The sequence below is a fragment of the Sceloporus undulatus genome, chromosome 1, assembly GCF_019175285.1.
Source record: "Sceloporus undulatus isolate JIND9_A2432 ecotype Alabama chromosome 1, SceUnd_v1.1, whole genome shotgun sequence".
Lineage (NCBI taxonomy): Eukaryota > Metazoa > Chordata > Lepidosauria > Squamata > Phrynosomatidae > Sceloporus > Sceloporus undulatus.
Window position 1 is genome coordinate 100,891,043 of NC_056522.1, and position 21,933 is coordinate 100,912,975.

The 21,933-nt window shown below is 40.5% G+C and overlaps 1 protein-coding gene across 1 annotated transcript in view; it reads right to left on the minus strand.

Annotated features, from left to right (window-relative positions):
* RNF217 (ring finger protein 217) overlaps positions 1-21,933 on the minus strand; it is an 81,227-nt gene that overhangs the window by 46,834 nt on the left and 12,460 nt on the right. The window contains exon 3 of the mRNA XM_042446391.1: positions 11,399-11,600. Within this exon, the coding sequence (XP_042302325.1) occupies positions 11,399-11,600 (202 nt within the window). The remainder of the gene's footprint in view (positions 1-11,398; positions 11,601-21,933) is intronic.

Genomic DNA, 21,933 nt, shown 5'->3' on the forward strand with positions numbered 1-21,933 from the left:
GAAGGAGAGGAGCTGCTTGTACTCATCCAAGTCTTACCCAACCTTATACTTTTATGCTTGATACAGATTTGGCTCTGCTAGTCCTTGGCTTCTCAGGCAACATGTGCTATGGATACACTGTGTCCTTTCAGAAACTAAAGTAGTGTTTTTCATTACTCAGCCTCCATTCCTAGCAGAATGCTAAAGTGTAGTTTGCACATATTTATTTGTATATATCATGTATTTCAGATTTTGCAGGTTTTTACAAATATATTGCATTGCTAGCAAGTCTGTGCTTTGGGGACTACCCATGTGCCATATTTATTGCCAATGAAGTCAATATCTTATATTTTTAAAAATAGTGGCTTCTTCAGCAGATATATAATGTATGTTCTTGAATAGCCACATCGGCATACAATCTCCACGTGTGTGTGTGTGTGTGTGTGTGTGTGTGTGTAAAGCCTCAGTGAGTAAATTTCTGTCCTAATGCCAAGTACAGATTTACTTTTCTGTCCCCTTTTCTGTCCTAATGCCAAGTACAGATTTACTTGCTTAAATTCCACGCAGCATGTCTAGTCGCTGTTAAAAGCACAGAGGATGCTTGCCATTGTCTTGCTGTTTAAAAAAACCAACCACTAGCTTGCTGTTTTAAAATGGCTTGCTTTTTAAAAAAAACAACAACTATCAAGCCATAGACTTCTAGAATGAAGTGTTGGAAAGGACCTTAAAGATCATCTAGTATAGGCTAACTCCATATGCAAAGCAAACTCTCCAATGCCTGATGCAACTACAGCATCCCTAAAAGGATGGCTGTTCAGCCTCTGCTTCAATGCCTCCAGCAAAGAAGGCCTTATCACCTCCTGAGGCTGTCTGGCCCTCTGTCAAATAGCTTTCACTATTAGGAGACTTTTTCTAATGTTTTGCCAAAATCCACTTCCTGGTAGTTTCCCCTCATTGGTTTTGTTCCTGCTCTCTGGAGCAACAGAGATCAAGTCTGCTGTCTTTCCCCCCTGACAACCTTTCAGATATTTGAAAGCTGCCGAGTTAAACATTATTCTCTGTAGGGCAGCAAGAAGAGACATTGAACTCTGGGGACTAAAGACTCCGATTCTTCTACACAGGATCCAGGGCACAAGGTCTCTCACATGCAGAGGCCCAGCTTTGCACAATCTGATGAACAGGAATGGACTCTGAAGGCACATAAGTGGAAGAAACAACAATTCCTGTGTAATATATAAGACAGTAAACCATAAAGTATTTCTTGTGTTGATCTGAGAGCCTCTCATATGAGCATATACTCCTGAAATAGATATCTATACATCAAATATATGTCCATGAGAATTGATTGAGTTTCCCATCTCCAAAATGCTTGGGGCCAGAAGTGTTTTGGATTTTGGTTAATTTGCATATAGTTAAAGAGATGTTTTGGAAAAGGGTCCCAAGTCTAGCCATGAAATTCATTTAGATTTTGTATGTACCTTATAAACATAGGCTGAAGGTACTTTTATATCATCATCATCATCATCATCATCATCATCATCATCATCATCATCATCATCATCATCATCATCATCTTTATTTATAAAGCGCCGTAAATGTACACGGTGCTGTACAAAAACCTTTTATATGTAATATTTTTAGTAATTTTGTGCATGAAACAAAGTATGTATACTCTGAACTATCAGAAAGCAACAGTGTCAATATCTCAGCCGCCCATTTGGACAATTTTGGATTTTGGAGTATTTTGGATTTCAGACTTCCAAATAAGGTTTACTCTACTTGAATGTACAAAAACACAAGGAAGAGAAAAATACAAGGAAGCATGCAGCTGAAAAAGTGTTTCTCACAATGAGCAAGATATTTCTTGTTTACAAATAGCAGAGAGATAATGATGACAGACTCAATCCAAAAAATGGTGACTGTGTAGACCTCCATTCTAATTTTCTTCTTTGCTATATTCTTGGGGGAGCGGGGCACCTTAAGTTAGTATGGCAACATTAAACCAGTTGTGGATATCATTAGATTTTAGGCAATTCAGATTTGAATGCAGTAAAACCAGGAAGGAGAGCACTAACTGGGGATAACTCACGTCTTTCACAGTTATTACAGTTTGACACTCATGGCTTTATCCTATTTAATTCTGAGGTTTGTAGTTTCATGAGTTGCTTAGAATCCTTTGCCAGAAAGCTTTTCTTCCTCCACAAACTACATTTCCCAGGACTTTTGACAGGCTGCAGCCTTGGCAATTAAAATGGCATCAAAGCACATCAATTGTATAACATGACAGGGCAAAGAGCTTAGACTATTTCTTTTTTGGAATTACAGCTTCCAGAATGCTGGAATTTTATATCAAAAAAGTAAAAATTCCATTGGGACGTGGGACCTGCAATTGAGCGTAGTCATAAAATGGCTGTTCTGTATTCCATTTTCTCACTTTCTGTATTCACCTGCCCCATTCATCAGCTGGAGCAAACTTTTCCTCTCTGGAATTTGATTCTGGCTTGAACATGCAACTTATTTGATTTCTGATCCTTCTCTCTGTCATTTTCCCATGAACATTCCCCTGCCCTTTCTTGTCTTTGGTGCAATTTCCCCCACTTAAGAGTTAATTTTCTCAAGATTTCTTTGGGTTTCTACAAACATCAGCATTCATCTGAGCATACATGCCTATACGTTCCTCTTCCTCTACTGTGTCTGACTACACAAGGACTGGCATATGTCCCTGAACTTTGCTATTAATAGGAGTGATCGATATAGCCTTCTCCAACTAATGGAGGAACAAAGAAGAGGAGTACTTAAAGGTGCACATGTTGTTGCTCAGTGCAATGCATTTCAGGTTAAAACTCTTCCCAAGGGCCAAATATGTGAAAACAAATTCAGATTCAGCATAAAAGTGCATACCTTGTAAAAACCATTATGAATGTTCAGTTTAAATGACCACATCCTTTACAAGCTACCACCTGGGGAAGGATTACTTGGCAAAGGGACATACATACCTGAGTGCTGGACTATGCATTTTATGTCAAGGCATCAAGAACTTGTTGGATTGCATGTCCCAGCAGACCTCAGCCAACATAGCCAACACTGAGAATGCTGGGAGCTGCAGTCCAACATCTGGAGGGTCACATGAGAAGAGCTCAATGTTAGATGAAGACCTTGAGAGGCGAAGTCGAAGGCTTTCATGGCTGGCATCCATAGTTTTTTGTGGGTTTTTCGGGCATTTAAAAGATTTTGGTGCCCCCGTATATATTGTATTTGTTATCCAGATTCATGATGTGATGAGATCATAGTGATGCACATATAATTCCACCTTAAGTTGACACAGCGATTGCTCCAAAATCTGTGTGGTTAATATTTTGCTCCCCCACTAACAAAAATCCCATTGAAAAGTTATCTCCAAAATTCTACCCAAAGCCTTTAAAAACCTCCAAATTTGTAGAAAACCTGATCTGGCAACACAAGACAAGATCGACCACATGAGCCTCAGCGGCAGTTTCTCAGTTACCAGAGTCTAATTCTGTTGTATTCCCAAGATTAATGTACTGTATATCATTAACCTTCTTTATTACTATTTTATTATTTTCTGTTATTGTATCTATATGTATGTCATTTTTTGTTTTTTCATTTACAGTATAGCCTTTTTTTGGTGGAACCCATATCATCTGCAATTACAAAGCTAGTGTTATGTAGAGGCTTGAATATTGGTCTACAATTCTGGAGACAAGAGTTCGATTCCCAGCTTGGGCATGAAACCCAGTGGGTGACCTTGGGCAAGTCACACACTCTCAGCCTCAGGGAAAGGGAATGGCAAACGTCCTCTGAACAAATCTTGCCAAGAAAACCCCATCAGGGCCTTAGCAAAACCAACACCCCCACCATATGGTCCATAGGATATCTGGCAATGGAAATGTTCAGTGGTGCCCCTCTTCCCTTGATGCCCTGAGCAGATGCTTATTTTGCTGAATGGTTCCTCCAGCCCTGCTGCGTCCCAGGGATACTGTGGACTGCGAGAGCAAAAGAGGGAGGACCTTTTGGGATTCTTCCTGGACAGAAGGCTGAAATGGATGATGTGTCCTGGAAAAAGAGGACCTCTGGTCACCTTGATTCTTTGGACAAGGAAAAGCAGGGGGCGGGCGGGAGGGAGGGGGGGGGGAGGGAGGGACGTTGTCTCGCGGGAGGGGGGAACGAAGCGGAATGGAGGAGGAAAGAAATAAAGAAGAAAGGACCGAAAGACTCAGAAAGGAAAGGAGGGAGGCGAGGTGGGAGGGCTGAGGGCAGGGACGGTGCGGGAGGAGGGGAGGAGGGCGATGGAGGTAGGGGGGTTGGGTCGCGAGGGAGGAGGGAGGCGAGAGGGAAGGAGGGGCGGAGGGTGTAGGGGGGACATGGGTGGGAGGGATATAGGCGGGAATTTCGGCGGCGGGAGAGGCGCAGGGGGATGGAGGGTGCAGGGCGAGTAGTGCTGAGGGGAGGGAGGGGAGTAGGGGGGAGGAGAGGGGGGGAGTGGGGAGGGCGGACGGGGGGGTCTAGGTGACGGGACGCAGGGTGAGGGAGTGCGGGAGTGTGAGGGGCGGGAGGAGGGAGGCAGGGTGGGCGGGATGGGAGGGCGGGAGGGACAGACGGAAGGGACGGAGACACAAGGAAAAGACAGAAAAAGAAAAGGAGAAAGGGAAGAGAGAAACGCGAAAGAAAGAAAGAAAAGCGAAAACAGAAGCAAAGCCAAAAAGAAGGAAAAAAGGGAAAAGAACCGAAAGAGAAAGGAAAGAAAGAAAAGAAGAGAAAAGGGAAGAGAAGAAAGAAAGAAAGGACGAAAGCACGAGCCGAGCCGACAAAGAAAGAAAGAAAGACTAAGAAAGAAAATAAGAAGAGAAAGAAGAAAGAGAACGAAAGAAAGACGAACGAAAGAGCGACAGAAAGAAGAAAGAACAGATGAAAGAAAGAAAGAGAACTAGTAAAGGAACGAAGAAGAAGGAAAGGAGGACCAGAAGGAACAGAAAGAAAGAGTAGAAGAGAAAGGAAAGCGGAACGGAAATAGAAAAAAAAGAAAAGAAAGAAGAACCGCGAAGGAAAGAATAGATAGAAAAGAACGAAAGGGAAGAAGCAGAAAAGAACGAAAGAAAGAATAAGAAAAGACTATAAAGAAAGGAAAAGAGACCGAACAAGAGAAAGTGAAGAAAGGACACGAACGAGAAGGAGGGAGGAGGGGAGGCGGGAAGAGGGAAGGTTGGAGTGGAGGGAACGAAAGGGATGGCGAATAAGAAGATAAGAGGGAAGAGAACGAGAAGAAAGACAGCAAGAAGGGAAGAAAGAGAAAGAAGAAAGAAAGAAGACGAAAGAAACAGAAATGTGGACGAGGGAGGGACAAGAAGGGCAACGAAGAAAGAAAGACGAACAGACAGTAAAAAAGAGCAAGCGAAGAAAGAAAGAAAAAGGAAGCGCAGAAAGAAACCGCAAGAAATAAGAAGAACAGAACGAGAGGCGAAGGAGACCGGGAGGGCGGAGGGGCGAAGGGGGGGGAGGGAGGGAGGAGACGAAACGACACACGATAAGAACCGAAGGAAAGAAGATACGAAGGACTGGGCGGGAGGAAAGGAAAAAGAACGAAAGAATCAAGAAAGAAAGAAAGAACAGAAGAAAGACTAAGAAAGAAGACCGACAAAGGACGGAAAGAAAGCACGAACACGGACGGAAAAAGACCGCCCGGAGAACGAAAGAAATAAGAAGGAGAAATAGAAAGAACAGAAAGATGTGTATGCGACTGCAGCTATGGAACAGAACGCCCCGTCCCGATGACAAATGCCAATGATAGATGTTGCACAAGCGAAGCTGCAAGACTACATCACAGAATGGAGCAAGTAGCAGGAACCTGGCAAACATCAACCCGTGCACACGATCGCTCTAGCGATTAGGCCGCAGCAGCGGCAGCACCCGCCCCTGCAAAAAAGGAGAAGACCACTTCCCGAGCCAGGCATCCATTTTTGCTGACACTCATGCACACTGCACAGTGGGTTGCAACGAAAGGACGAGCACAGAAAGGATTTGAGCGCTCGCTGCGGAGCGAAAGAAAGAACAAAGGAGGAAGATGTCGGGCCAGAATGAGGGCCTCTTTTTGGCGCTCTACTGCCGCCTAAGCTAGTAAATAAGACGCTGTGGATCTCACCCCGCAGACCATATACGCGAAGTATCGTCGGGCGCGTAAGAAGGAAAGGGACCTTTGGGAACGCAGAACGAATGTATGCACTGCACATTTGTATCTTTATGAATGCTATGCACATAGTCCCCCCCCTCCCCCAGGCGATCCCCGGCACGGGGAGGCTTGTATGGCGAAGGAGCAGGCAGCACCTGAGAACACCGATAGATCTTTTGATATTGTCTGTCCCCTACAGGTGAACTAGCCAGAGCGACCCTCTGGAAGAATCTGAATGGCAGTTTGAGGGATCATAATTATATACTCGTCTTTAAATATTTACCAGGGTTGGTCTTAAGGAATGGGTATAAGACGACGCCAATTCTGAGTGGATGTACGGTTGGAAGATTGAGACGCCAAGTGCAGAATGCTGAGGTGGGCTACCAGAACAAGGTGTACAAGCTCTTGCCCAGAGAGCCATCAAGCAAGAAATTTGAAGTCGCAGAAGCATTGCAGAATACAAAGTAGATAAATAGGTATACTTTGAGGTAGTAGTCCTGTAACAGCATTCGCGGTGCGGTCATGCTAGGCACATGACCACGGGGATTCAAGATGCTTCAAGACACTCGGCTGAGGCTAGATGTCGTCTTACTTGGAACTTAATAGAGAGGAGTGAGAACAGCCCCCATAACAGTACGGATTCTAACATAGGAACAATCAGCCACGGAGGAAGAAACCTTTACCTTCGAAAGCCAATAAAATACCATGGTTGTCGGCCATATAATTTTCATGGACAGGGAATTTGACAACATGAGTATTGCTTTGGCCATAAAAACGGCAACGATGCAATGAAGGAGGTCATAGCAGTAAAGAACAACAGGCGACCTGACGGCACCCCACTCACAAGAAGAAAGAAAGGGTGGTTGTGGAGTCCCCAACTGATGACACTTGAGGAGAAAGAGATTTTCTATAAGGAATCCATAGAGTATTTGCAGTCGATGTTAGTATGACAGGAAAAAGTGGATGGTAGCCCTGGACACTGGAGGACCAAGGAGAAAGAGAGGTTAGTGCGGCCTGATTCTCCTTGGAGATGCTGCCTGTTCTACCTGTGCCCTCCATCCGAATTATATTTATAGGATTAATGTTGGGAATAAGAGCGAGTCAACGATTACAGTTCAAGAGCAAAGCGGAGGTTTGAAGACATAAAGGTGGTAAAAGAATTTCTAGTTCCCCTTAGCATGGGAAAGACTTTTTTCCTACTGCGAACGTTTAACATTATCCTCCATTGATTTAAATGTAACATGACATCAAATCAAGTTAATTAAGCAGATGTTTCCAGGCGCACTCCATTTCCTCTATTAAACATAAGTCATGTCCAATTGGAACCAGAGAAGCAGAAATATGTAAAAGAAAACTCAGTAGGAATAGGTATCCCTAAGCCACCCCTATTCTTAAGAACACACAAGAGAAATCAGCAGTTCAACATGTTTGGCCGCAATTTGTTTTTATCCAGACTGACAAATAACTGTCATGTGAGGAAATTCAGAAGCCCAACCAGGGGTTATACCTTGCACAAGCGGACACTTCGAAGGTCTTCCCAAAATGCATCAGAGGAGTCATTGTTTTATTTCACCGGCATGCGCCTTGTGTATTACGAGTATTTTCCATTTTGGTGGAAAGGACGGTAGTGAGGTCTCGGTGAGCGTTCGTTGAAAATGAGAGTAATTGGTAAGGCATGTTTATCTGCATTTCTCTTTCCTCTCTGTTTCCATGTTGATACACTCCGAGTAAGGGAGATTCTCGAGGCAGGCTGCTTGTTAGCCTTATCTTTGCTATGAGATTGTACACACATCAATAGGTATGACAGGGGTAAATGCCATTCTTGTGTCCCGAATCTCAATCTCATTTTCCTGTTTCACTTCATACACACTTTTGTCGATAATGGATTGAAACATAATAATCGTGTCTTCTAGCCCTCCTTCACTATCCTTCCCATGTTGACACTGTTTTTAAACAAAAATCCTTCGAGAGCTAGAGAGAGACCAAGGAGGACAAAAGGAAGGGCGCTGGGTGTTAATTTTTAAAAGGAATTTTGTAACAAGTAGTTTCTTTCCTACGAATGCTTGTTAAAGATGATGCAGGCTGTATCTTAATAAAAAGTTACGTACACCATGCATTGTAGAAGAGAGCTATTAAGTAAGGTAGAAATAGCAGCGGTGCGTTTGTTTACTGGCAGATATAGGTTGCTGAAGATATATAATGTAGTACGGTACGGACGTAAAGAAAGGACTTCCAGCCTTTACGTTGTTCAATGGATTCCTACTCCCACTCGCCGTCAGGGAGTTAACAAAAGGGGGTACACAGGTTGAAGTCTGCCAACAAACGAAGAGGGTTCGTCAGCTCCCCGCCTACGTATTATATTATACTATATAGTACGTCATGTATCGGTTATAGGAAATTTTATTTTAAGAAACTTGACCTAAAACCACCGGATATTGCATTTACCGAGGCAGACGGTCGAGATGTTCACCTGTACTTTAACTCTTATCAAAAAGAAAAGAACACAAGAAGAAGAAAAGAAACCATTCCTTGGTGAACGGCAAAAACCAAATCTGTCCTGGAAGCACCAATCCCCCTTGTGTTCTCACGCTATCCTGCCGCTGTCGTGCATAAGCACAGCAGTTCGGGCTCCTGAACAGTTTTGTTTACGTTCTTTGGCATTGTTTTCTTTTGATTTTCCCTGACTCATATTTGCGTGTTGTTAGCATGTCCCTACGTTTTCTCCTCTGATTTCTCCACGCGGTCATATCAAAATCCATAATTTTGGGCTCCAAAAACCTGTCCTTATGAGCAGTGCCCGCGTTCTCTAGTCACAGTATCTTGGGTAGGTTGTAGAAAAACAAAACAACACCTCCTTGTCTGTTAAATTTTGTTTCACCTCCCAGTGTATTCCTGATGAACGATACCAGCACTCCCCACATATCAAGAAAGCAAGAAGCTAGCTTGGAAGAAGAAGGCGCGGGGTGTTATAACTGACGACATTTGTGGCGTTGGGGACAAACCTTAATTTGAAGGCTGGACATTAACCTGCAGTTAGCTGTACACGCTGCCTATCACATTCTTACAGGGCAAAAGAAAAAAAGGGATTTTCAGCAGTCATTATAGTAAATAGGTTCATTTCAAAATTACTTCTGAAGAAGCAATAAGAGCCTATCATGTTACTGCTAGTATTTCTTTGTAATCATTTTAAGAATAGATAATCGCTTCTCAAGCTCAATCATCGATTGACAGGTTGGGTTCATGCGACCAAAACCAATGAGGAAACCTCAAGTCAAATAATGATGAGATCAATGGTCAATGATAAGGCAGCGAGTAACGTGGTTGGACGATGTCCCTGACGTAAATCCCTTATATCAATTCTTCAAATCCACGCTTTTGTCCACTGCGCGAAGCAGTACTGGCAAGGACTGGGACTGAACACTGAAAGCCATCGAATTAAGTTTTTTTGGGATCACTGGGAAGGTTTTCGCCAGTTCCTAGCTAGGGATCACAGACTCACTGGTGGGAGAGAGGAGCACAAGATGAAGCCTCTTTCAGGCTTAGTTCCCACCATTGGAATGCCCACATTCAGACAAGATGGGCTTACAGGGTATTTGAGTGTCGGTGACCCAGCAGCAAGCAAACCCTTCTGTTGGGGATGCTTTGATTGTGATTTCCTGCATGGCAGAATGGGGTTGGACTAGATGGCCCTTGGGGTCTCTTCCAACTCTAGGGACATTATCAGAAGGCCAAGCCAGCTGGTTGGGTCCTAAAGAGAGCCCATGGTTGCAAGGCCTTCTCCGAGGCAGGGGAGCCGCGAGGCATGTCCTCTGCCTCGGAGAAGGCCTTGCAACCATGGACATGCCTCGCGGCTCCCCTGCCTTGGGAGAAGGCAGCCAGCTAGCTGGGCCCATCCTCTTTCTCCTCCTCCTCCCCTCTTCTTTTTCTTCTTCTTCTCCTCCCCTTCTTCTTTTTCTTCCCCTCTTCCTCTTTTTCTTTCTCCTCCTCCTCCTCTTCTTCCCTTCTTCTTTTTCTCCTCCTCCTCCTCCTCTTTTTCCCCCCTTAATCTTCTGCTTTCTCCTCCTCCTCTTCTTCTTCCCATCTTCTTTTTGTCCTCCTCCTCCTCTACTTTTTCTTCCTCTCTTACTCTTATTCTTTCTCCACCTCCTCCTCTTCTCCCCCTCTTCCTCCTCCGCTTCTTCTTTTCCTCTTCCTCCTCCTCCTTTTCTTTTTATCCTCTTTTTCCTATTCTTCTTTCTCCTCCTTTTCTTCTTTCTCCTTCTCCTTTTTTCTCCTCCCCCCTCTTTCTTTTCTGCCGCCGCCGCTGCTGTTGTTGTTGTTGTTGTCGTGTGCCTTCAGCTCCTTTCTGACTTATCGTGGAAGAGAGGGGTGGTCTTATATGGTGAGTATATCCCAAATACTCTATTTTAAGTTGTAAAGTTGTGGGTCGTCTTATACGCCCAGTCGTCTTATATGCCGGAATATACGGTACTTTTAGATGAGATGGAATTTGCATTACTGCAAACAAGAACATCAGCTTCCTTTCCCTCTAGTTTACTAAGATCCATTCTTAGCATGCTTAATTCAGTTGTTTCAGCTTTAAAATTATATATTTGCACTAGAAATCAGGCCTACCAAAGTATGTATAAATAACCCATGGGCAAAGCACTCACCTGTGTAAATAAGCCATGTGCGGCTCACCCCACTGCCTTCTTAACATGTATAAATGTACTTACTACGTTAAGTCCATCCAACTGCATATAGGGCTAGCATGCCAAGAAACTGGCTTGCTTACTCTACAGTTCAATTGGGTTATTTTTGTGTAAATCCAAGGTACAAATGGGGCAACTCAACATGGTAGGTGGCATCAACATGTGTTTTGTTGTGTATTGGGGTGGTCTGGCCAATTACTCTTTGCCTTAACATATTTTTTGTTGGGCTGAAGCAACATCCAACTGTACATTTGATGCAGTACAAACATGAGATGTACTGGATATACAGAAAAATATAGTGTTTAGCAATAAATATTTTGGTGAGAGATTCATACTGTTGGGAATTTCAGGTGTTGTCAGTCATAGCTACACTTCAAGATATAACTCAGCTACACTTCAAGATGTTATGTGATAGGCCAGACTATTTATTTGCTCTGTGTGCATCTGCAATGTTGTGTATTTTCTAAGAGGATTTCTTATGTGTTCATCAACAGTGATAATTTCATAAAGCATACTTCTCTGCAAGGTTTTATCATCTACTCACCACAGACAGAGCCTCTCACTAGTCTCCTTAAATGTGGTCTCTCGGGGAGGTAGCGGTATTTGCATCCAAATATACTGAGGTTTGACGTATGATCTCCAAAGAAACGGAGTTGGCGGTATTGTTCCCCGCAGCGATAACAGAAATTAGTGTTACATTGTGAGCAAGTCATGTGGTCACATCCCTCTGTCCTCTGGATGTGGATCTTTATGTGCAAGACAGAAAGCATGGAGCAGGGAGAGAGAGAGAAAGCATATATTTAAAAGTTAGATTCCACTCAGTATTTAGTTAGTTCAATAATCTTATGAAGATTTATCCAATATGAATTGGACAAGAGGGAGAGAAAAATACTGCTTCCCTGGTAAATGACTTTTAGCAGAAGCCCTTCAAATTACAAAATGGCCTGACTCATGTCAGCACTGGCTGTTTAAGAACTCTGTCATTTGCTTTATAATACAGAAATAAATGCAACTATTTCAAGAGAAATAGAGCCAGTGTTAAGTTTGCAAAACTGTTCCAAGTTTATATTTAAAAATTAAAACAGAATCAATAGCATTCTTCAGTAGTTCACTTATTTTCCAATCAAGCTCTGCACAGATAGACTCAATGGTTGCACTTTTTACCTGAGTAACACAGAGAACAGGTTTTGCCTGCTGGTTCCAGGTGCAGTGCCCAGTACTTTCGTTTACAAAGAAAGATAGCAGGTGATGGATAAAAGCCTCTTTTGAGTCTTTTAGCATGCTGTTGCCAGACAGAGTAGACAAAAGCCTGTCCTAGATAAACCAATGGCCTGAAATACTAGATGACAACTTTGTGTGTTCTTGCTTATACTGTATCTATAGTTATTTATTTATTTCCTTTCTCCAGGTATGGAACCCTGTTGTAAATAGTACCACTGGTGGATTTTATAGAGCCACCAAAAAGCAAGCAAGCAAGCAAGCACACCCCCCTTGTCCTGAGAATGCACAATCTAGGTTGCAACAGAAGGAGACAACAGAAAATGGGGGAAAAGGTGGAAGACAAGGATATAGGGGAAGAATGCCATTATGTTCTGGCTTAATTTGTATGGAGGTTAATGTTATGGGCCAGAAGATTTTTGGCTAGCAATTCCCCAGTCTTTGCATATACCATTAAAGGTATATATCATTAAATAAGGTACATAACCTGGCAAAGCCTGTAAATGGAGAGCTTAACATTTATGACACTGTCTGCACATTTTCTGTCTTGTAATAAAAGAAGGGAAAAGCTTGTTTAGATTTCAAGTCTGGGAAGAAAGTCAGATGTTCCTTTAAAGAATGTAAATAAAACCCTGCAAAGACTGACCTTTGGTCATCCTGTGATTTAGTACACTAGGGACACCTGACAACAAGTAGTGGGGTGTAATCTAAAAGAGGAGTGTGCACTAGACTTGACTGTATAAACCAAAGACTGGATAACCAAGGCACCCAGTGGACATCAGAAGAGGATAAAAGAAACAAAATGAGGCTAGGAAAGCAGCTGTCGTCTATGATGATCCATTCATGATAAGCCCTCATAGGCCACCCTAAAATGCTGATTCTGATTTTGGCAAGGCTAGGAGATAGATGCTTATATGTGATTAATGCAGTTAAGCCTTGCTTAAGAGTTACTTAAGGTTTAACCCCTGAAAGCCTAACAAAAGCCTGTTAGAGCTGTAAAATTCCTCAGACAGATGAAAATGTCCTAGAATATGATAAGGGACAAGACTGTGAATATGTAAAAGCCTTTAGGGATTATCTGTATAATGACTTAGCAGACACTATGGAAAATGGCCTATGTGATTAGGTCAACACCCTGATTATGAAGATATATGGATATGTTACATGTTAACTGGTTTAGAAGGCTGATGATCTTACATGTATTACTTATTCCCAAGCCTGTTAAGAGCTGATTAGAGAGGATAAAGTCACTATGAATGTTTTGATGGCTACATGACTTAAAATGAGAGGCCTTATCTGTAGTATAATGGGATAATAATGCCTGAAATATAATGGTATGGAATGTAACCAGTCAAAAGTACATAGGCATTGCTATGCGTGATTCGCCCCTAAGGAAATGTATGGTATGTATAGACAGGTTGAGGCTCCCTTTTCTGGAATTCTGAAATCCAAATATTCCCAAAATCCAAAATAGTCCATGTGGGGGCTGAGAGATAATGACACTTTCGCTTTTTGAGAGTTCAATGTACAGAACTTTTGTTCACTTCAAAATAATTTAAATGTTGTGTATAAAATTATCTTCAGGCTATGTGTATAAGACATATGTAAAACACAATGAATTTCCATGTTAGACTTGTATCCCAGCTCCAAGATATCTTTTATGTATATGCGGATATTGCAAAATCTGAAAAACACTTAAATCTAAAAAACACTTCTGGTCCCAAGAATTTCAGATAGAGAAGACTCAACCATATCATGATCTTTACAATAAATAGTTGCTTTCAGGTATCAACTCTGATACAACACACAGTGTTGCCAGATTCTGTGCAAATGCGCTTAAATTCACCAGGCAATGACCTCTGCAATAGACTAGGACCAATCTCATTTTGCTATACTGAAGCTGTGTAATCTGAAAGGATATTTCAAATACTCATGTTCTTACTTCTTTTATTCTGTATCTCCTTTTCATACATGTTGGTCTATAACCGTAATAAAGATTCTATCCTATTCTTCCAATAGCTGAAGTATAGTGGGTCCTTCCCTTACACGGGGGATCCATTCCAACCCCCCCCCCGTGTAAGGGAAATATCGCGCATGGTGGGCCCCATTAAAAACAATGGGGCTAATGCCTGTGGCGTAGTGCCATTGCTTCTTCCACGCTGGCTTTCAGCGTACTATAAAGCTGCGTATACGCAGGCGCACTGTTGTACCGAAAAGAGTGTGATCCTTTCCATATATAAATCCTGGATCTCCAGACTTGAAAATACTTAAATCTAAGTAGATTTAAGTTAAACCTGACCTGGTTTAAGACTATCAGAAGCTGGGAACTCTGGTGACCAACTGATAAAGATGACCTCCAACAGGACCCAGCAGTAGCTCACAAATGGCCAGGATCTTCGTCCCTCAGTCTAGGACTTAGGGATGAGGAAACACACCTCTGTCATTGGGGTATTGTGTATTAAGGACTTGGAGGACTCTACATTGCTAGGATTTTGAAACAAGGCTGCTGTATAATTGTACATTTGCTCACTGGTTTGTACTCACACAAGATCAACAATCCTTTTTGTCTATTCAGAAGGGAGTATCATTGAGTTCACTATGCTTTAGGCTAAAGTGAGCAAACATTCTACAATATGCAGCAGCTTTGACCTTCTTCATGTTTGGAAAGTACAGGGCCCTTTCCTTATGCAGTAGATCTGTTTCCACCCCCCCCTGCCCCCTCCCATGTAAGGAAAATTTCGGCAAAGCTCAAGCCCCATTTAAAACATGAGGCTCATGCAACGGTGCATGCAGCAAAGTATGACACAGGTGCACTGTACACTCAAGAGTTTGAACATTGTGTTCTACATATTTCTGCTGACAAATGTCCAAATGCTTTTAAATTATATCAGAACTTCCATTAGCAAAAGAAGCCCCATTAATGTCAGTTAAATCTTTTTAAACCCCATTTTTAGATAAGCTGACTGCAACTGTACTATATTCCACTCTTCTCCAGTTTTCTAGAATTTATACTTGTTTCTGAATACATTTGAGGGATTATAACAATCAGTGGGAATTTAAGAAAAATTCACTGCCTATTGATGTCTCCAGATCTCCTATTTTTATGACATGCTTTATCTTTACTGGATGAGTTCTCCCTTATCTGAAATGCTTGGGACTAGATTTTTGTTTTGGATTTCAGATATTCTGGATTTTGGTATCTGCATTTGATATGCACGCATATTGGCATACCTTGAAGATGGGACCCAAGTTTAATACAAACTCATGTTTTGTTTCATGTAAATCTTATACACAAAGCAAAGAAATCCAGCCCTTCTGTGGAGTGTCTGTCTTCTACAAAGAGGAAACCTGCACCTTTAATAGTGACCGAAAAGAATTTCACTAAGCACAGTTTGTATGGCAAGTCAGACCAACTTTGAAATCCCTCATGGATAACTAATGAAAATTCATGCACCCTGGCCATCCTACCCTCTTGATACTTTCTGGTTATATAAACCAAAGACATTACATTATGAAAAATGATGCTGCGTAATTTTAAAATACTGAATTTAGATTGAACATGTATGTTCTACTTTCAAGAAATTCAAGACAGCACACAGCAACCAGAAGACATTTTACATTTTAAAAGCAATTTGGTTGTTTTGTTTTCTTATTAAGTGATTGCCACTTTTGATTTTGAATCTTGATCTATTCCACAAATCCATTTATAGCTCATAGTGCTTGTATAGAACGTACACTGAATCTTAAAGCAACTTAAAATCCTAAACTTCTTGGGTACAAACAGTACATTATTGCAAGGAAAGCTCCACCTTTAATGACTGATGACACTGAAAGCCGTGTTGCAACTCTTATCTTTGCAGTGTTACATAAGCAATACACAAGCTGCCTAATATAGTCAACTATCAGTCTATCTAGTCCAATCTTGTCAACTCAGACTAGCAGAATACTCTTCTAACCCTACTTATTACGGTGAGATACAGCAAGCCATTGTAGTTGTGGGATTGGTTTCTTTGGATTTGTCTTATACAGCTGAATGTATTTTCTCAATGTGTTCTAAGCACCAAAACATGATCAATTCTATGCAGAATTCTGTCAAAACTTTTAGTTTCGTTTAGCATACACAATCAAATCTGAAATAGACCCTTCAGGTTTCACACACTTAGTTTTCTTTAAGAAATGTTTATTTTTCCAGTTACAACACAAGTTAATTTTTGTAATTTAATTTGGCCACCAAAGAAAAAAATCTATACAAGTTTCTATCACCGGACTAGAATTCACAATTGACAAAAGCTTTGACAGTTGCCAAGAAGTATATAAGGGCCTGTTTGCTTGCCTCTAACAGATGTATTACCACATATAGAAACAGGTGTGAAAAGAATAATTAGACAAATGTATATGGGGATGGGGGGATCCTGTTCTGAGAAACAGAACAGCAAGGTGTGTAATGAAGGAAGATGGGAGTCCCACTTTGATTCAATAGCATTACATCAGAGCAAAGCCTCAGGAGAGTTTTCTGTGGTCACTGCAGAAACAGCTTCTAACTGTTTACATAAATTTCCAGTGCCAAAATATTCAAGTGTGGAGTGTTTGTTTCTTTTTCTTACTAGTGTAAAGAAGCAGGATATTCATAGAAGTGAAAATATGACCTAAGTTAAGCCAATCATTATCTTCTAGAAATGAAACCAAGGCAAAAAACAAATGTCAGTCCCTGGATAACACCCAGCACGCTCAGGAATATATCATCTGCATTTCTCCCATTGTTGTCAATGCAACAGCAGGGGTGGAGACACAGCTTTTACCAGAAGTCTGGAAAGGAAATTATAGTCACAACAACCCTCCTTCCTCAAAATTATTTCCCAAAGGCTGAGCAAGAGCCATTATTCTAAGAAACATGCAATAATATCAGACAGAAAATTCAAAAAAATTTTGTTGAAAATCTTTCACTTCAAAGTGTTTCACAGTGATACTGTACATGCAATCCAATATTGGGCCAGCACCACAGTTTTGTCTTAGCCAGAAAAACAATTCCTCTGATCTTAAACAAAAAGTACAGAACTTAGCTTTGGCACCAGCTTTTATGAGATTAAATCTTTCAGCCAAAAATCCTAGTGGAGGAAGAGTGCAAGACATTATGTCTGCCATAATTACACTCATAGACTAAAATAAAACCACAAAATATATCTTACAGTCCAAGCCAATATGAAATTATGAATTCACTTTTAGCCTTTAGACCTAAAAGGAATCATTTGTTTCACTTTCAACAAATAGAGATAAGTATCTCACATTTCTTTCTTGAAGGTCCTCATATAATCTTGTGAGTTTAACCACTACACCACACACTGCTCTATAGCTAACATTATGCGTAATAGTTTAATCCAGCATGTAACAAATATTATCAATATTTTCATTCATGCCTATGTCAACCCAAATGGGCATAAAGTGTTAGTAACTCAGATCCTTCTATTCGGGACACAGGGCATTTTCTAATTCAAAAGTTTCGGAGAACTCACATCACTGCATAACAGGTAATCACCTGCATTTACAATTAAGTGTCCATCAGGAACAACACAAAATCATTATCTACTGCTTTTGCTTAATTGACACACCTTTAGTTCTTTCTGCATCTGTGGTTTTAAAGAGGCCCACTCTCAAAACCGCTTCAGTGATATTGGAATTAAAAACTACCTGGAGCTGAACAATTTGTTCAAGATTCTTCCCACTGAATAGGATGGGACTGAAGATTCTTAAAGTTTGGTTCACGTCCATTCTACACCAAGAAACCAAATTCCTAACAAACAGAATTGGTTTTCCTCTCTATTATTTCATACAATGATGAGTATAGCAAATGAGGGCCATATAGTCCAAGCAGATGTCCAGCGAGGCAGGAAAGGAAGAAGCACTAAGGACAAAGCAAACATATGAGATAAGGAAAAATCAAGGAGTGCCAAAAAAAAACAAAACAAAACAAAACAAAAATAGATAGCTATGCAGCAAGCATGAACAGAGCACAGGCAACATAACCAAAGAAAGGGGTGTGCACAACATTACGCCCGAGCTGAATCTGTACTAAGACCAAAGTGACTGGACTGTTAGCAGGCAAAAGGATGATTTCAACTGGAAAGGGGGCCAGGTAAGGCTAGCATCAAACCTATCTATTTAACCATGGCCAAGAACACATTCGAAAGCAAGACTGGACTCAGCAGAGGGAGCATGGAAAGCTGGAGGAGGAACACCAACAATCTAAGATATGCAGATGACCATATACTAGCAGAAAATATCACAGATATGGAAAGATTATTGAAGGCAAAGGCAGATTATGCAAAGGCAGGTTTACAGTTTAACATGAAGAAGAGAAAACAAAAAATTATGAGCGACGATGATCTACATAATTTTAAAGGTGATGATGAAGAGATTGAAATGGTTCAGAATTTTCCATACTTGGGTTCAATCATCAACCAGATCAGAGACTACAGTCAAGAAATCAGAAGAAAACTAGGACTTGGAAGGGCAGCAATGAAGGAACTGACAAGAACTCGACATGTAAAGATGTATCATTAAATAAAAAATAGGATTGTTCATGCCATCTTATTTCCTTTATGTATGGTTCTAAAAGCTGGACAGTGAAAAAAGCTGATAGGGAAAAAACCATTTGAGAGTGTGGTGATGGAGAAGAGTTCTGAGAACACCGTGGACTGCTAAAAAGACCAAGTCAGGATCAAAAAAAGCAGGCCCAGCATGATGGAACTTGAAACTCTTCCTTGAAAAAGAATTACTGAACTTGTAAGTTGTCTATTTGACTATGTACCGTAAGTCATTAGAAGAATGAATTAGAGAAAGGTATAGGTGATACGGTCTGGAATACGAGAAATATAAGACTAGCTTATAAGTGCTGTGATTACAAGGAGGTTATCAACAGGAGAAAAGAAGACCACATTCCAGATGTATAGACTCAATCAGGGTAGCCACAGCTATGAGTCTACAGGAGCTGAGCGGGGTTACTTGGAGGTCTCTCATACATAGGGGTGCCATAGATTAAAATCAACTCGAAAGCAGTTAACAGCAAAAAACCTAAAGTGCTATTGTAGTTTAAAACTAGAAAATGTTTTAAAAAGCACAGTTGTTGTTTAAAAACAGGAAATCTGTAGGTAAATTAAAGATAATAAATGGAAATTAGATTAGGCTAACACAGAGAAAATCTGCCTTATACTTTATCAAATGAAATAATTTTATGCCACAAATCAATTCCAGTCCCCTACCCCAGGCTAATATCCCACAGTTCAAAGTTCTTGTGCATAATCCTGATCAGTAAAAGAGCACTTAACCAGATGTGTAAGATAAAAATAAAAAACAAGCAATGGCTGTTTAGCTGAGTAACTAGAAGTAGAATAGTGTTTTAGGAAATAATTTCCAAACAGAATACTTGTAATCCCTTTTGTGAATGCAACAGTCTTGCAGATTTGCATACTTACAGTAAACACAAAGAACATACATAAAACTAGTGCTGCAATTCCAAAATGTTTCATTATCAGAATAAAATGTTCTAAAGCAGATTCTATTTGCTTTTTGTTATAAAGTGTAAGTAGCATCTGTGTAGGGAATGATAGTTTAGTAAATAAACAGAAGCTGATTTTTCAACACTTAGCCAAATTTAAATGGCTTTTTGATACAAAGTTTTATCAATGAAGAGTCCTGCATCTCTGTCTAGAACTAAAGATTATTTTAAAGTTCTGACAGTGAGAATGCAGTTTTGTCCAAACAAGCAGAACTAGTTGGTAGAAACATATACCATTTCTCAAGATGTAGCATATTACAACTGAGTATATTAAACACAATTTTGCTGGATAAAAAATATCTGACTGTACATGAAGTTCAGTTTTGTTTATTTATTCAATGTTCTTAAAAGATGGAGTTTTGAAATGACCTTTATTTCTAGACAAAGATGCAAATTTCTCACTTTCCTTACAGATAATTTTATTGTCCAAAGAGTGACAGAGGCAACAAGAGAATCAGCTATTTTAGATATGATCCTAACAACCATCAGTGATGACCTAGTTAATGGGATGGAAGGGTTAGGTGGGAGTGACCATGATCTCCTGGAATTTGTTATACAGCAGAAAGGAGAAGTCAAGCATAGTCAGACATTCTAGAATTTTAGAAGCTGATTTCAGTAAACTTAGGGAAACACTGTGATCCCATGTTTAGGAATACTAACAGGAAGGGGTTCATGAGATGGAAGCTTCTTAAAAGTCATATATTGAAGGGACAATTTTAAACAGTCCCAATGAGAATAAAAAAGGGAGGTGTCTAAAAGAAGCAGAATGGATGTCTAAGCATACAACACAGAATTCAAAGGAAGCTGAAGCACTGAATTAGCTCAGGCTTGCTAGAGAAATCAAATACAATAAAAAGGGATTTTGGGGAATATGTCTGTAGCAAAAGGAAGAACAATGAGAACTGTAGGGCTCCTACTTTGAGAAGATGGCAAAATGCTAAAAGGGCAGAACTACTCAACACCTTCTTTTCCTAGGTCTTCTCCCAAAAGGAGAATATAAGGTACCACACTTAGGGAGAAAAAAATGAAATGCACAGATATAGGATGGGCGACGCCTGGATTGACAACAATACATGTGAAAGGGATTTAGGAGTCCAAGTAGACCGCAACCTGACCATGAGTCAACATTGTGATGTGGCAGCTAAAAAAGCCAATGTGATTCTAGCCTGCATCAATAGGACTATGGTGTCTATACTGAGGAAAGGAATAGTGCCACTTTATTCTGCTTTACTCAGACCCCACATGGAATACTGTGCCCAATTCTGGGCACCACAGTTAAAGAAGGATATTTATGAACTGGATAATGTCCAGAGGAGGGTGACCAAAATGGTAAAAGGTCTAGAAGCCACACCCTATGAGAGGTGACATGGGGAGCTGGGTATGTTTAGCCTGGAAGAAGAATAAGGAATGGTTAAGAGGTGATATGATAGCCATGTTTAAATATTTCAAAGAAGGAAGAAGGAGCAAGCTTGTTTTCTGCTGCTCCAGAGACTGGAACACTGAACAATTAATTCAACATTAAGAAGAATGTCCTGATTGTAAGAGTTATTCAATAACTCTATGATTTAGCCTGGAGAAGAAAGAATACATTACCTCAGAGTGGGATGGAGTCCCCTTCTTTGGAGGTTTTTAAACAGAGGCTGGATAGCTATCTGTCAGGAGCACTTTAATTGTGTATTCCTACATGGATGGTGGTTGGACTGGATAGCCCTTGTGGTTTTTTTCCAACTCTATGATGCTATGACTCTTCACTGATAAAACTTTCTGTCAAAAGTCAATTAAACTCCACTAAGTGTTGAACAATCAGCTGCCATTTATTTACTAAACTATTATTCACACCTCAAATTCTATTTATATAACTATATAGTTTTCAAAATTCTCTGCTCTAACCTTAAAGACAGTATTGATATACCTCTCAGTTTCAATAATTTCTGCAAAGCACCTTAGACTAAACATGAACTTTCCAACTCTTGAAAACTATTTTATTCATTTGTAAAAGGGCATAGAAATCAAAATGGAAGGTGCTTGAACTGTCAGAAGGAACAAATGTAGAAATATTTGGCACTAGAAGTCCATAATGTAGTTAAAGAGAGTATGAGTTAGAAATAAATAAATAAATAAAGTTATAAAACCAGAAAGCTGTAATAAGTGAGTTTCAGTATTGTGGTTCATGGTTGGCAAGTCAATCAGCAATTTAAAATTCCTCAAGTGCTGAGGTTTTGTCAGGCTTTCTGTTGAGATGAGTAACAAGTAACTCTGAAATCTCAAATATGTGAAATAAACTTTTAATATATATATTTTACTGCAAA